The 13,543-nt window shown below is 36.6% G+C and overlaps 1 protein-coding gene across 1 annotated transcript in view; it reads right to left on the reverse strand.

Moving 5' to 3' along the window:
- RETREG1 (reticulophagy regulator 1) overlaps window positions 1-13,543 on the reverse strand; it is a 166,005-nt gene that overhangs the window by 108,359 nt on the left and 44,103 nt on the right. The window contains exon 3 of the mRNA XM_043982932.1: window positions 12,873-12,903. Within this exon, the coding sequence (XP_043838867.1) occupies window positions 12,873-12,903 (31 nt within the window). The remainder of the gene's footprint in view (window positions 1-12,872; window positions 12,904-13,543) is intronic.

Here is a 13,543-nt window from a genome sequence, read left to right on the forward strand (position 1 = left end):
ACATGACAAGAGTGATACCTAGGGGATATAATTATGTGTATTAAGTACTTTGAGAGTCATTCAATAAGATAACTTATTACAAATGATAAAATTTTCTCAGTTGAAATGAGTTTTTGAGCTGGATAGGACCTAAGAGAGATCATCTATTCCAATGGGGTGGTAATCTTGGAAATTATAACTTGTTCATCACCAGTGCAAACAGAAGTGTGAGAACCTGATGGAAGCCCAGAAAAAGAAGAGGCAGAAAGAATTTGTTAGTGTAAAGAATTAATTGTTATTTGAGGTTTTTATGCCTCGGCGCACACTGGCCTGGGGCTCCGCAAACCACGCGGGGCTCCACCTACTAGTTGTAGCCTTTGCCATGGCACTGGCACCTCACATCATCACCATTCACCGACACCTACATGGACCTGGCAAAATTATAATGATTGGAAGCCTAATGAGGGCTGTCATGTGACTGTCAGAGCGGCCATCCAATTGTCTGGGGCTGTGTGGGGTTTTCTGGTATTGGGGAGGAGAATTTGCCATTCTAGCTGGAAGCTGGAAGGCGACAGGAACGGGGCTGTGTATTTTCAGCTGATTCCTGGGCGGTGGTATTTTTTCAGGTATTATAATTTCCCTTTCCCCATTTTATTTCCTTTCCCTTGATCCTACTGATCCTGTTTGTGTGTGATTTTTTTTAAAGTTTGTTCTTGTTAAAATAAATCTTGTTCTATTCTGAGGGAGACTGCCGGTCTCCTTCCTTGCCCCAATATTGCGGCGAGCTGCTTAGCTAACACTCCCCAATTAAAAATTGGTCCCCACATTAGTGTGTTTCCAATTCCATTGTGGTGTGACCTGGCAGCAGAAATAAGGATTTTATTTGTTTGGCAGATATATTCCTATAATGATATAAATAGTATGTCTATCATAGCCTAAGGATGTTATCCCTTAAGATTATTCAGCTTATTTATGATATTAATTTGATTCCTGAGAGGACTGTCTTGCTAGAATGACAACACAGTCTAGGCAGTCAACATAAGGATTCTACTTCACATGGCAGTACTATTTCTCAAAGTAAATATAGAAACCAGCATTCCATTTCATACGTTAATCTCTTGTGAGTTTGGTTATTATGAACTAGTATCTTGGAGCCTGATTACCTCTCTGGATGAAATTACAAAATCAAATACATCAATATGCAAAACTCATGGTGTTCATATTCCATGAGTCAAATACCTCCTAATTATAATAAGATCAATTACTTTATTAAAATTTTTCTTTATACAGTCATAACAATGTGGCTCATTTATACTATAATTAAAAGAACAAAAGTTCCACTACAGAAAGTTTTAGAATATTTTTCTCCACTTTATTTTTTTAACTTTAAGTTGGCAAAGTGACTGGGCTGCTTTTTAAAAAAAAAGATCAGCTAAGACTTAGAAGTATCTCAAGTCTCCCTTTCTGGATATTTCACATATTAAGAAAGGAAGAGAATGAAGGAAGAAGGATTCATCATGATACTGGCTTCCACTACTATTCTCAGCTCCTTGCCTAGCCAACATTATTCAACAAATTCTCCTTTGAGAGTCATAAGATCCTATTAAACCACTCTGTCCAGTGCACTGTTTGATAAACCCCAAGACTCCAGCTTCTGGGATAGGAACTCAGTATTTGACAAAAACTGCTGGGAAACCTGAAAGATAGTATGGCAAAAATTAGGCATAGACCAATAACTTACACCTTAAACTAAAATAAGGTGAAAATGGGTACATGATTTAGACATAAAAGGTGATACCATAGGTAAATTAGGAGAGGGAGGAATAATTTACCTCTCAGATTTATGGAAAGGAGAACAGTTTATGACCAAACGAGATAGAGAATATTATGAAATGCAAAATGGATGATTCTGATTACATTAAATTAAAAAGTTTTTGTACAAAGAGAAACAATGCATCCAAAATTAGAAGGGAGGCAGAAAGCTGGGAAATAATTTTTGTAGCCAGTATTTCTGATAAAGGCCTCATTTCTAAAATATATAGGGAACGAAATCAAATTTATAAGAATCCCAGTCATTCCCCAATTGAGAAATGGTCAAAGGATATGAACAGGCAGTTTTCTGATGAAGAAATCAAAGCTATCTATTCCCATATGAAAAAATGATCTAAATCACTATTGATTAGAGAAATGCAAATTAAAACAGCTGTGAGGTACCACCTCATATCTATCAGATTGGCTAATATGACAAAAAAGGAAAATAATAAATGTTGGAGAAGCTGTGGAAAAATTGGAACTCTAATGAATTGTTGGTGGAGCTGTGAACTGATCCAACCATTCTCGAGAGCAATTTGGAACTATGCCCAAAGGGCTATAAAGCTGTGCATACCCTTTGACCTAGCAATGCCACTTTAGGTCTTTTTCCCAAAGAGATCATAAAAAGGGGGGAAAGGACCCACGTGTACAAAATTATTTATAGCTGCTCTTTTTGTGGTAGCAAGGAATTAGAAATTGAGGGGATGCCTATCAATTAGGGAACAGCTGAACAAGTTGTGGTATATGAATGTAATGGAATACTATTGTGCTGTAAGAAACAATGAGCAGGCAGATTTCAGAGAAACCTGGAAGGACTTACATGAACTAATGCTAAATGAGATGAGCAGAATCAGGAGAACATTGTACACAGTATCAACAACACGGTGTGTTGATCAACTAGGATAGACTTGACTCTTCTCAACAATACAATGGTACAAGATAGTTCCAAAGGACACATGATGGAAAATGCTCTCCAAATCCAGAAAAAAAGAACTATGGAATCTAGATGCAGATTGAACCATACTGTTTCTAATTTTTTTGTTTTTCTTTTTTGAGGTTTTTCCTTTTTGCTCTGATTCTTCTTTGACAGCATGACTAATGCAAAAATATGTTTAATGTGATTTGCCTATATAACCTATATCAGATTACTTGCTGTCTTGGGGAGGCGGTAGGGAGGGGAGGGAGAAAAATTTGAAACTAGAAATCTTATAAAAACAAATGTTGAAAACTATCTCTACATGTAACCGGGAAATAATAAAATACTTTTAAGAAAATAAAAGAAATGATGAGCAGGAGAAGTTCAGAGAAACCTGGAAGGACTTACATGAACTGATGCTGACTAAGAGGAGCAGAACCAGGAGAACATTGTACACAGTAACAAGCAACATTGTGTGATGAACAGTGGTGATAGACTTGGCTCTTCTTAGCAGTGCAATGATCCAAAACAATTTCAAAGAACTCATGATAGAAAATGTTCTCAACATCCAGAAAAAAAGGACTGGTTTATGAATGCAAATTGAACCATACTATTTCTACTTTTTGACTGGTTTTTTTCCTTCTTTTTTGAGGTTTTTCCCTGATGCTCTGATTCATCTTTCACAATATGACTAATGCAGAAATATGTTTAATGTGATTGTACATATATAACCTATATCAGATTGCTTTCTGTCTTGGGGAGGAGAGAGGGGAAGGTGGGAGAAAAATTTGGAACTAAAAATCCTATGAAAACAAATGTTGAAACCTATCCATACATAATAAAATACTTTTATTTAAAAAATCACTCTGCCCAGATCTTTATTTCTGTGGCTCATATACTATTCCCCAGGGTCATTCTCCCACCTTCCGCAATAACAGCAGCACCTGACCCACTGTCTTCTTCTCCATCACAAGCACTCTAATTTTCCTTGGTAACTTCCATAATGTATTATATGATCCTTGTGTTACCCTGTCTTTCTAGTTCAGGTCCAGAGACCTCAGCAAGAATCTGAGAAAGCTGGTGAAAGCAAGTATCATGCTGAATGAAAGATGACTTTCCATAAGCTATCCACAGAAATGGTCTTTGACCTTCAGACCTCACTACCACCTGAAACTTCTCTGCCTTCAAGATCATGAAATCTGTCAGGAAAAAAAGTTCAATGTCTTTTCCTTGAACCTTTCACAATGACTAAATCGTCCTGAAACAGGTGACAACATCTGCTATCATAGCTCATTCCTTGTTTTTTTCATCCATTACCTCTTTTCTGCCTTGATTTCCCTTCCTTCACAATCTTGACCCTAAAAGATGCCATTTCAACATAATTATTGAAACATTTTTCTCCCCCAATAATGTGACCTACTTAAAGGCATGTTTTTCTTTTTATCTCCTGCATTTAGCACATAGTAAGCACATAGTAAATGACTGTAACTGACTATACTCTTGACACACCTGCCCCTTTATTTTCTGCTGTTCCTGAGCCACAACGCTCTAACCCTGAGCCACTCTAATCATTTCATCTCCTTTTCCCATACCTTATTCCTTAGCCACCAGGCAACTCAGGAGCAGTTCACAAAACCACACTGGCTGGATCCACCACAAATTTATACTACTTAAATCCAACTGAGCCTTCACCACTACAAAACAAGCCCTTTTGATTGATAAAGGGATCTTTGGTTGGCTGCTTTCACTCTCTCCCAAGAACTCTTTCAAATTGTCGTATCACTCATCTACATCTTCACCCTTATTTCCCTGGCCACAATTTTTCAGATGACCTTGCTTCTTACCAATATCAGTCTATCTGTCACAATCTCCCCACAATCCTCTGTGTCTTCACTTATGCTCTCCCTGCTTCTTCTTTACAGTCTCAAAGGATAGGGTCCTCCTTTCCAAGGAGTACTGCTATATTTATATCCTCTGGGGCCTGGATCCATCAATCATTCCCTCTCTCTCTCTCTCTTTCCTCTTCAATCTTTCTAAGCTGACTCCCTTACCTGATAACTATAAATGTCTTTGATCCATCTGTGTGTGTGTGTATATGTATATATATACATATATACAGACATACACATGTATATATCCACACATACATGTATGCATGTGTTCATGTTTATATGCATGTAGATATACCTAAACACATACATGTATAAATTTTCATATATATTAGAGATGTGAAAATATATAATATATAAAAAATATATGTATTTATATGCACACATTATATTTATTTCCTTGGTCCTATCATATCTCTTCAAGCTTTTTGTTTTATAACATGCCATAGCCAAAAATTGCATAGCCTAGTAGCCAGCCTATAGGTGAAGAACCTATCTGCACTTAAGTTTAGGTTGAACCATAGATAAGTAAATTGTATCCTCAGAACTAGATTCAAAGGACTTCTGACATGGTAGAACCTGGTAGGACTTACACAAACTATCTTCCTATAATTTGTCATCCTTTTCACTACTAAACTTCTTGAAAAAACATTTTTCATTCACTGTTTCCACTTCTTTATCATGTAATCATTTCCTCAAACCTCTGCAATCTGGTTCCCAGTCCCAGCTACATAAATTAAACTACCCTCTCCCAAATTACTGATATTATCTTAATCACTAAAACCAATGTCCTTTTCTCAGTCTTCATCCTCCATGACCTTTCTGTAGCTGTTAAATGCCTGTTTCTTCTAGGTCCTCTCTCTGGATTGTCCTCTGGTCTCTATTCCTACTCCTCTGACTTCTCTGAAGGTCCAGTGCCTTCTTGCCACCCCCTAAACATGGGTGTCCCCTAGAGGTTCTGTCTTCAGCCCTATTCTTTTCTCATATTTTCTCATATTCTCTCTCATTGTGATCAGATCTCATCCATTCACATGGCTTGAGTTAGAGCCTCCACATAGATGGCTCCCAAATATATGTATCCAGTCCAAATCTGGCCCCCAGAATTCTAGACTGCTGAATATCCCAAGCAGATGCCCCAATGGCACCTCAAACTCAACTTATACAAAACTGAACTTATCTTTTCCCACTAACTCTGCCCTTCTTCCTACGTTCCTTATTTCTGCTGATTGCACACCATTATCCACCCAGTCAACCATGCTCAAACCTCAGAATCATCTTGGACTCTTCCATATCCATCCCAATATCGCATTAGTTGCCAATTGTGTCAGCTTCTTCTATCTTCTCTCTTGAACGTCACTTTATCTGTATTAACACTGTTGTCATCTCATTTCAGGCTCTCAACACCTCTTGCTGACACTGCTTAGAACAGCTTCCTAAAGAATCTCCCAGGTCTTCAGTCTCTCTCCTCTCCAATCCATCCTTCACATAGTTGGCAAAATGATCTCTCTTAAGTAGAAATTTGAACATATAGCTTCCCTAATCAAAAACCTTCAGTGGATAAAATATAAACACTTTAGCCAGGAATTCATGAGCCTTTAAGAAGGAGACTCTCAAGCTTTCCAACCTTATTAGACAAATCCCCTTTACATAACTCATGTTCCAGACAAACAAGCAATAAGCCCCTGTCTCATCCTCATCTCTTTTGTCTCTATTTCCCAAAGAGCTACTTTCCTGATTTAATCATCTCCAGAAGTTCATCATTTTTCAAGATGAAATCAACCCAGAAACCCAAACTGCCTAAACACCCCCTTATCCCTGGAGCCCCTCTCTCCCTCTGACTGGAACGGGTAGAGAACAGGAGAGCTCTGCCCAGATCTTTCACTATTTAAGGATAAAAGACAGAATTCTCATCAGTTCCCATCTGACTACTTTCCTTCATCATCTCCAGAAACTGCATTCTGCAAGATGAAACCAACTTGGAAACTCTTACCTCCTCAGATCATTTCTTACTCTAGCTGCATGACTTCATCACGCACCCCCAAAACTCCCCTAACTCACTTTTCAGCTTCTTTTCATGTGTTGTCTCCCCTGTTAGATTGTAAGCTACTGGAGGGCAGGTACTATCTTATACATTTCTTTGTATTCCCAGTACTTAGCACTGTGCCTGGCACATAAAAAGTACTAAACAAATGTACACTGACTCTGATTCTCCATGTAGTCTCATAGCTGGTCTCCTCCTTAGTCTCCCATCGACCTCATGCCTGGAACACTTTCCCACTTTTGTATCTGCCTACTGAAATTCTTTGCCTTCAAGGGCCGACTCTTCCTTGATTATCCTCAACTGAAAGTTATTTTTTTTTCTCTTCAAAGTTTCCCAATCTGGATCTTTCCTTTGCCCCCTAGGTGACACAGTGGATAGAGCACAAGATTTGGAATTAGAAAGACTTCACCTCAAATCCTTCTTCATATACTCACTACCTGTGTGGCCTTGGGCAAGTCAATTAAACTTTGACAGTCTCAGTTTCGTAATCTATAAAGTAGGGATAATAATGGTACCTACTTCACAATGTTGCTATGAGGATCAAGTACATAATGTATGTAAAAGTGCTTTGCAAATCTCAATGCATGATATAAATGCTAGCTAATGTTATTACCTTCAATCAGGCATATATATACATATATATGGTATATATATATAGCATGTATATATGTGTATATGTATATATATAGCATGTATATATATGTGTGTGTGTGTGTGTGTATATATATATATATATATATATATATATATATATATAGCATGTATATATGTGTGTTGTAATCCACACAATATAAGTTTCTTGATTGCAAGAGGTTTTTTTTCATTTTTCATCTTTATCCTCCAGAGTCCAGAACAACACTTTGCACAGTCAGTGCTTAAAAGGCAAATGAATTGAAAAAATGTTTATGGCTTGGGGTTTGACAAACACTTCATTATAACTAAAGAGACTGGGTACAAATGCTTCACGATAATTTATCCAATATGAATCACTTTAAGTACATAAATACAGCTTATAGACAGCACATTAAAATGCATTCTAAAACTCAAGATAAACCCCTTTTCATATCTAATAGTTGTACTTATACTATTGTTAAATCAGAAATCTATGTCCTATGTGCTGAAACATATTTTATATTTACATAATCTTTTTCAATTGTATTTCTCCTTCTAACATCATTCCTAGTAAATCATCTGGTAGTTTTAGCTATTGCTAAAATACAATCGCAATTTATGATAAAATTAAGAATTTGACTAAATTTTAAGATTAAAAAGCAAGTGATAATAAAAAACAGGCTTAATTATTAAGGGTGTGGTAAAATATGAAAATTTTTAACAGTCGGTTAGGATAACTGAAAGATGCCAGTTTTCCGGTTTTCTAGAGCAAGATTCCATTCCCTTCAGAAGTGTTTCTCTAGCATCTTTTAATCTTTGGAAATCCCTATCATTATTATAATTCCACTCTGGATCCTTTAGAGGCCATTCCACATCGGCCTTACCTTTCGCAACAAGGGCATTTCCTGCTGAGATAATATCTGTAATCTCAGTTGGGGACAGTAAAGTTTCCAAAAGGCAAGTAACATCAGCCCAACTGGGTTGATATGCATTAAATATAGTCCTTAACTGTGAAATTACAGTGTTTGGATTTTTCTCAAAACTAGGGATGATTGATTTCCATGCGCTCAAGTCACTTGGTCTAAAGGGGCTATGTTTTCTGACTTGAATTGGCACTCCCTTTTTACTATGTTCTATAGCTTCCTGCAGAGGGAGTAGTTTCTGCTGATCTGATTCTAAACTTGGATCATCTCTAGTAGAAACAGCCATTTTGAGAACTCTCTCCATATATGAGAATTTCCCCCATATTATAACAATGATAATAACAAAAAAAATAAAATCCTTAGTCGTATGAACTATGGATGTGGTATTAAAAGGTATTTCAATTGCAGGCATAAAATTTCTACTTATATTAAACGTATTTTCCCAAAGATTCTCACTTATACTATTATACAAAAAACTTTTTGCTGCCTGAATGAGGAAAAAACCAATAATGTTATGAAGGACCATTGAGTAAACTATTCCTCTAAGTCGGGACGTTATGCTGTCCCAATACATTCCGATGAGAAAAATCAAAGGGATAGTAGAATATTCGAGCATCTTGCCCTTTAAACTGGGCTGGCTTTTCTGTTTAAAGCAAGACTTTTAGAGGCTTAAAGCAAGGGAGATTAGGCAAATGAGGCAAAGTCAGTGGGGGTATTTAAGAGAAAGTCCACTAAATTAGGTGGCTCATGGCCAAACTAGGGAGGGTGGGAGGGTCCTTAAGATCAAAGTTATTATATTCTTTTTACTGTTCCATCAAGGAAACATTCCGTTTCTTGAGGAAGCAAAGGGGGGAAATGTAGTAAAATATGAAAGTTTTTAACAGTTGGTTAGGATAACTGAAAGACGCCAGTTTTTCAAGGACCACCCTTTTGGGGAGGAGATGAACAGTCCGCCTGCTACGCATGTCAGACTGCCTGCCGGGCTCTTGACTTCCGGGGAGGAGAGAACGGGAGTAGGCCTTTTTGCCTGCTTGGCGGGACTCCTGACGGCGCGGCACAGACGGTCTCTCTCTCCAAAGGTGGCCTTTTCGGTTTGGTGAGTTTTTATAAGGAATATAGACTAAGCCTAGACTTAAGACAATTTGTATTGTATTTCTATTTTCCTATCCTTCTAATCAACATCACCTTGTGACTACCATACAATAAAGGCTCTATCTAGAAAACCAGAAGCTTCTTCCATTTACTAGTCTGGGAGATAAATTAAGGGAAAAGTTAAGTAGGGGAGATTTATGATCTAATATCCAATTTTAATCTCACAAGGGCAATGTATCTATGTACATTTCTTTCATTATAAAGTTCTATTGGAGTATAACCAGAATTATGTGTTTTGGTTTGTTTTTGTTTTTTTGATAACCTGCTACAAAATGGAACTGAACATGGAAGTGTGGCGGTAAAAATTCTAACAAATTAGAGAGCCCGTATACAGACATCCCACCAAATGCCATTAATTTGAGTTTTTTGAAAAGTTTTATTGATGTGTTTTGTTTTTCCATGACACACATTTCCTGGTTACTCGCATTCTGTGGGAAGTCTTTGGTAACAACGACAACAAAAAAACCAAAACAATTAAGCAAAACTAATGATAGAGCGACCTCATCTGAAGATGCATGCAACATTTCCCCTCTGCAGCACTCCCCAGCCTCTCTATGTTTTTTAAATGAACAGAAATCTATTTCCTCTTCCTCTCCCTACTACAGTGGAAAAAAGAAAAAGACAAACAGGTTTATTTTAACAAATATACAGAATCAAAAAAACAAATTCTCTCAGGTTGAATTCCTGATATATCTCATTCTATACCCCTAATGGATTACCTTTTCTCTTCCTGCTTATTTCAAGTTACTACCCCTTAATTTTTTTTCCTTTTACCGTTTTTTCCAGTATCCCCTTTCCAAGACTTAAGATTTATTCTGTTTGGGGGCAGCTAGGTGGCGCAGTGGATAAAGCACTGGCCTTGGATTCAGGAGGACCTGAGTTCAAATCCAGCCTCAGACACTTGACACTGACTAGCTGTGTGACCCTGGGCAAGTCACTTAACCCTCACTGCCCTGCAAAAAAATAAATAAATAAGATTTATTCTGTTTATGACTAATTCCTCCCTGAATCTAACGTCCCACTTATATTTCCCTATCCTTTCTGTCCAATCTATATCCCTGTTGAGTTGAATGTATTTCTACACTAAACTCTTTGGTAAATCTGTGTGTTCTTCCTTCTCTTAACCAATTCAAGTGATGCTGTTCCCCTATTCTCCCTACCAAGTTTGTATATGGTTCTACTTAACAAAATCCAATTATGTATTTTTAATAATTTCTCCTATATTTTGTCCCATTTTCCTTTTAATCTATCCTCTCCCCTCCTCTTTTGCTTTTCTTTTTTTCTGACATATTCAAAATATAACAAAACTATTTATGTCTTTCTGTCTCACTTTGTCTCTATGACCCCTTGTGACATTAGGATTCTAAAAGAGCCCTTTTAACATCCCCTCCCACATGGGAATGTTAACAGTTTATGTTATAAAGTCCCTTCTGATTATTCACTTGTAGTTTTTAACCTTTTTAATTTTTACAAAAATATGAAAAATGAAAACATGACAGAAAATTATTTTCCATAAAACCAAAAGAGATGAGATTTTGTACTATTAATGACATTGCTGTGAAATATGCTGTCATTTCTAAAGAGCAATCTCAAATCATACTTCTTCATTCTTACATCCTTCAAGGTAATTATAATTTTTAAAAGAGTACACCCAGAATCAAAGGGTACTTTTTAACCAAGGGAAAAAATGCTCTAATTGTCTTTCTAGGAAGGTATTAAAATAAAAATGATTAAGGATCTGATTTACTGAGGGAAGTATCCATCTATTTTAGTGATCCCTCATCAAATACTGTCATCCCCCAGCATCCTGCATTACTTAGAGTCACTTAGAAACAGATTTTTTCACTAAACCCAGTGATCATGTGCAGCTGTAACTGGCAAACCATGAGGAACAGTTTAGGAGCAACTGTAAGGCACTGCCCCTTTCATATATGGTCATTTGGGTTGTTGATAGGGGTAATTTTCCGTCTTTTTCTCTCAACATTTTAAATGAGAGCAATGGCTCTCTGAGACAGGGGAAGGAGGAGGGATACATGAGAAATGTAAGTAAATGTAAAAACAAAAAATACTACCAAAAATCTATTTTTAAAAGCAAAATATTTATCTGAAAGATTGTGTTTCTCAAGTTGATGTTAATAGTCTTCCTCATATAAATTCACTTTTCTGCCTTTTTTAGCAATCAAAATGTCCATATATGACAGGCTGGTACCTTACGCTTGCTCCCAAACTATTTCTCATGGTTTGTTAGTGCAGTTATAGGTGAGAAATGAGTGACAAAATATCTCGAGGCCGAGAGAAAACTTTTCCTTCATTTTTCAAATGAATATTCTTGCACTAGATCCAAAAACAAAATTTAATAAAAAAAAAAACTAATGAAATCTGGCAGACCCTCTCAAGTTGGAGAACATATACTACTAAGAAAGTTTAAATGGTATGATCTTAATTATAACATGTTAGTTTCATGATATCTACTTTGACTTATGCATAGTAATATGTGTGTATATATGTGTGTGTGTGTGTCCATGTAAACAAATTTGGATATATGAGTGTGGGTGTGCATACACACAATCACACACATATCCAATTGTGTGCACCTAAGTAACATTCGACTTAATGTAAATATTTGTAAGTACCTATGATACTTAGGCATTGTGTGAAGTTTGGAGAGATCACAACAAAAATGAAATAGTTACTGTCCTCAAGCCTCTTACAGCCTACTGGATAAAATTAATATAACAGAGCCCTCAAAATAAATCCAAACATGTGGTCAGAAACTCCTATATTAGATTGTGTTTCTCAAGTTGATGCTAATACCATATTTACAAACTACTATTCATTGCTACATTTTTCTTAGTTTCCCTCACTCAAATACATTCAGGAGATAAAAACAAGAAATGTTTCTTTCCCTGAATAATTCTACCCTATTCTTTCTTATATGAACAAATATATAATTATATGTTATTCTTTAGATATGTAAATAAAAATATCTCTAGGACATAGGCTTTTAAGCCATTTTGCCTTACTTGGCCTGAGCATACTGTTCTAATTCAATTAGCCAAGTTAAGCAACATATCTTACAGGACAGACTATTTTTCCAGGAAAAAAAGATCAGGCCCTACAAAAACCACTTATTGGGGCAGCTAGATGGCGCAGTGGATAGAGCACTGGCCCTGGAGTCAGGAGGACCTGAGTTCAAATCCGGCCTCAGACACTTAACACTTACTGGCTGTGTGACCCTGGGCAAGTCACTTAATCTCCATTACCTCACCAAAACAAAACAAAACAAAACAAAAAAAACCCACTACTGAAAGGTTTCAAGATGCAACCAACTTTTCAGAATAATCTTCATAATAATTTTGTTCTCAAATCAACTATGTTGTTGGGACATTCCGCTTTTGGACATTGCCACAGAAGCTGGGTCCCCATCACCAAGAGTCTGAACTATATAGGGAAAAGAGATATCATGGTGGAGGTTTTGTGCCCTCCCCTAGAGTTTACACCTGAAATTTAACTATCCTATCAGACAGACTACAAAGGAAATTTCCTACCTTTCACTGAGACTCCTCCACAATTGTGCACCTAAAAGAAAAAGTAACAACATAAAATTCAATTCAAGTACTTTCCCTTAACCATTTTCTCTTTTAAATAATCTTCCAAACAACCTGAAATTAAAACAATCTTCCAAACAACTTAAAATTTAAAACTTAAAAACAAAACAAAACACATACCAACTAAAAATTCCCAAAACTGAAAAATGATTTCTCAGGCAAGTTTAGAGCTTGAAAATAAATGAAAACTCAAGTTTTCTGAGAAACAGGGTTGCACTGTAGATAGAAAGCTGGCTTGGGAATCAGAAAGGCCTAAATTGAAGCCCAGACTCTGACACACACCAGCTTTCCTGACCATGGTCAAGTTCCTTTACCCCTCTGTGCTCCAGGCAACTCTCTGGACTATAAATTATAAGTGAGTTGCCTATGTGCAACCATGGAGGAATTTTCTACACCAGGAGTTCCCCATGTGGTCTCCCTACCCCCATAGCTACCCCAACTCTAGTTTTAAAAAAAAAGTTTTCCATTATAAACTTGGGATATAGTAGCAGAGTCATAAGACAAATTATTTACCTTCATTTTCTCCCTATTTCATATCAAACATTTAAAAGTATCTTAGGAAAATCTAATAATTTTTATATTCTTACAATTAAATTATGAGAGTTGGAACT

The sequence above is a fragment of the Dromiciops gliroides genome, chromosome 1 (genome assembly GCF_019393635.1).
Source record: "Dromiciops gliroides isolate mDroGli1 chromosome 1, mDroGli1.pri, whole genome shotgun sequence".
Classification (NCBI taxonomy): Eukaryota; Metazoa; Chordata; class Mammalia; order Microbiotheria; family Microbiotheriidae; genus Dromiciops; species Dromiciops gliroides.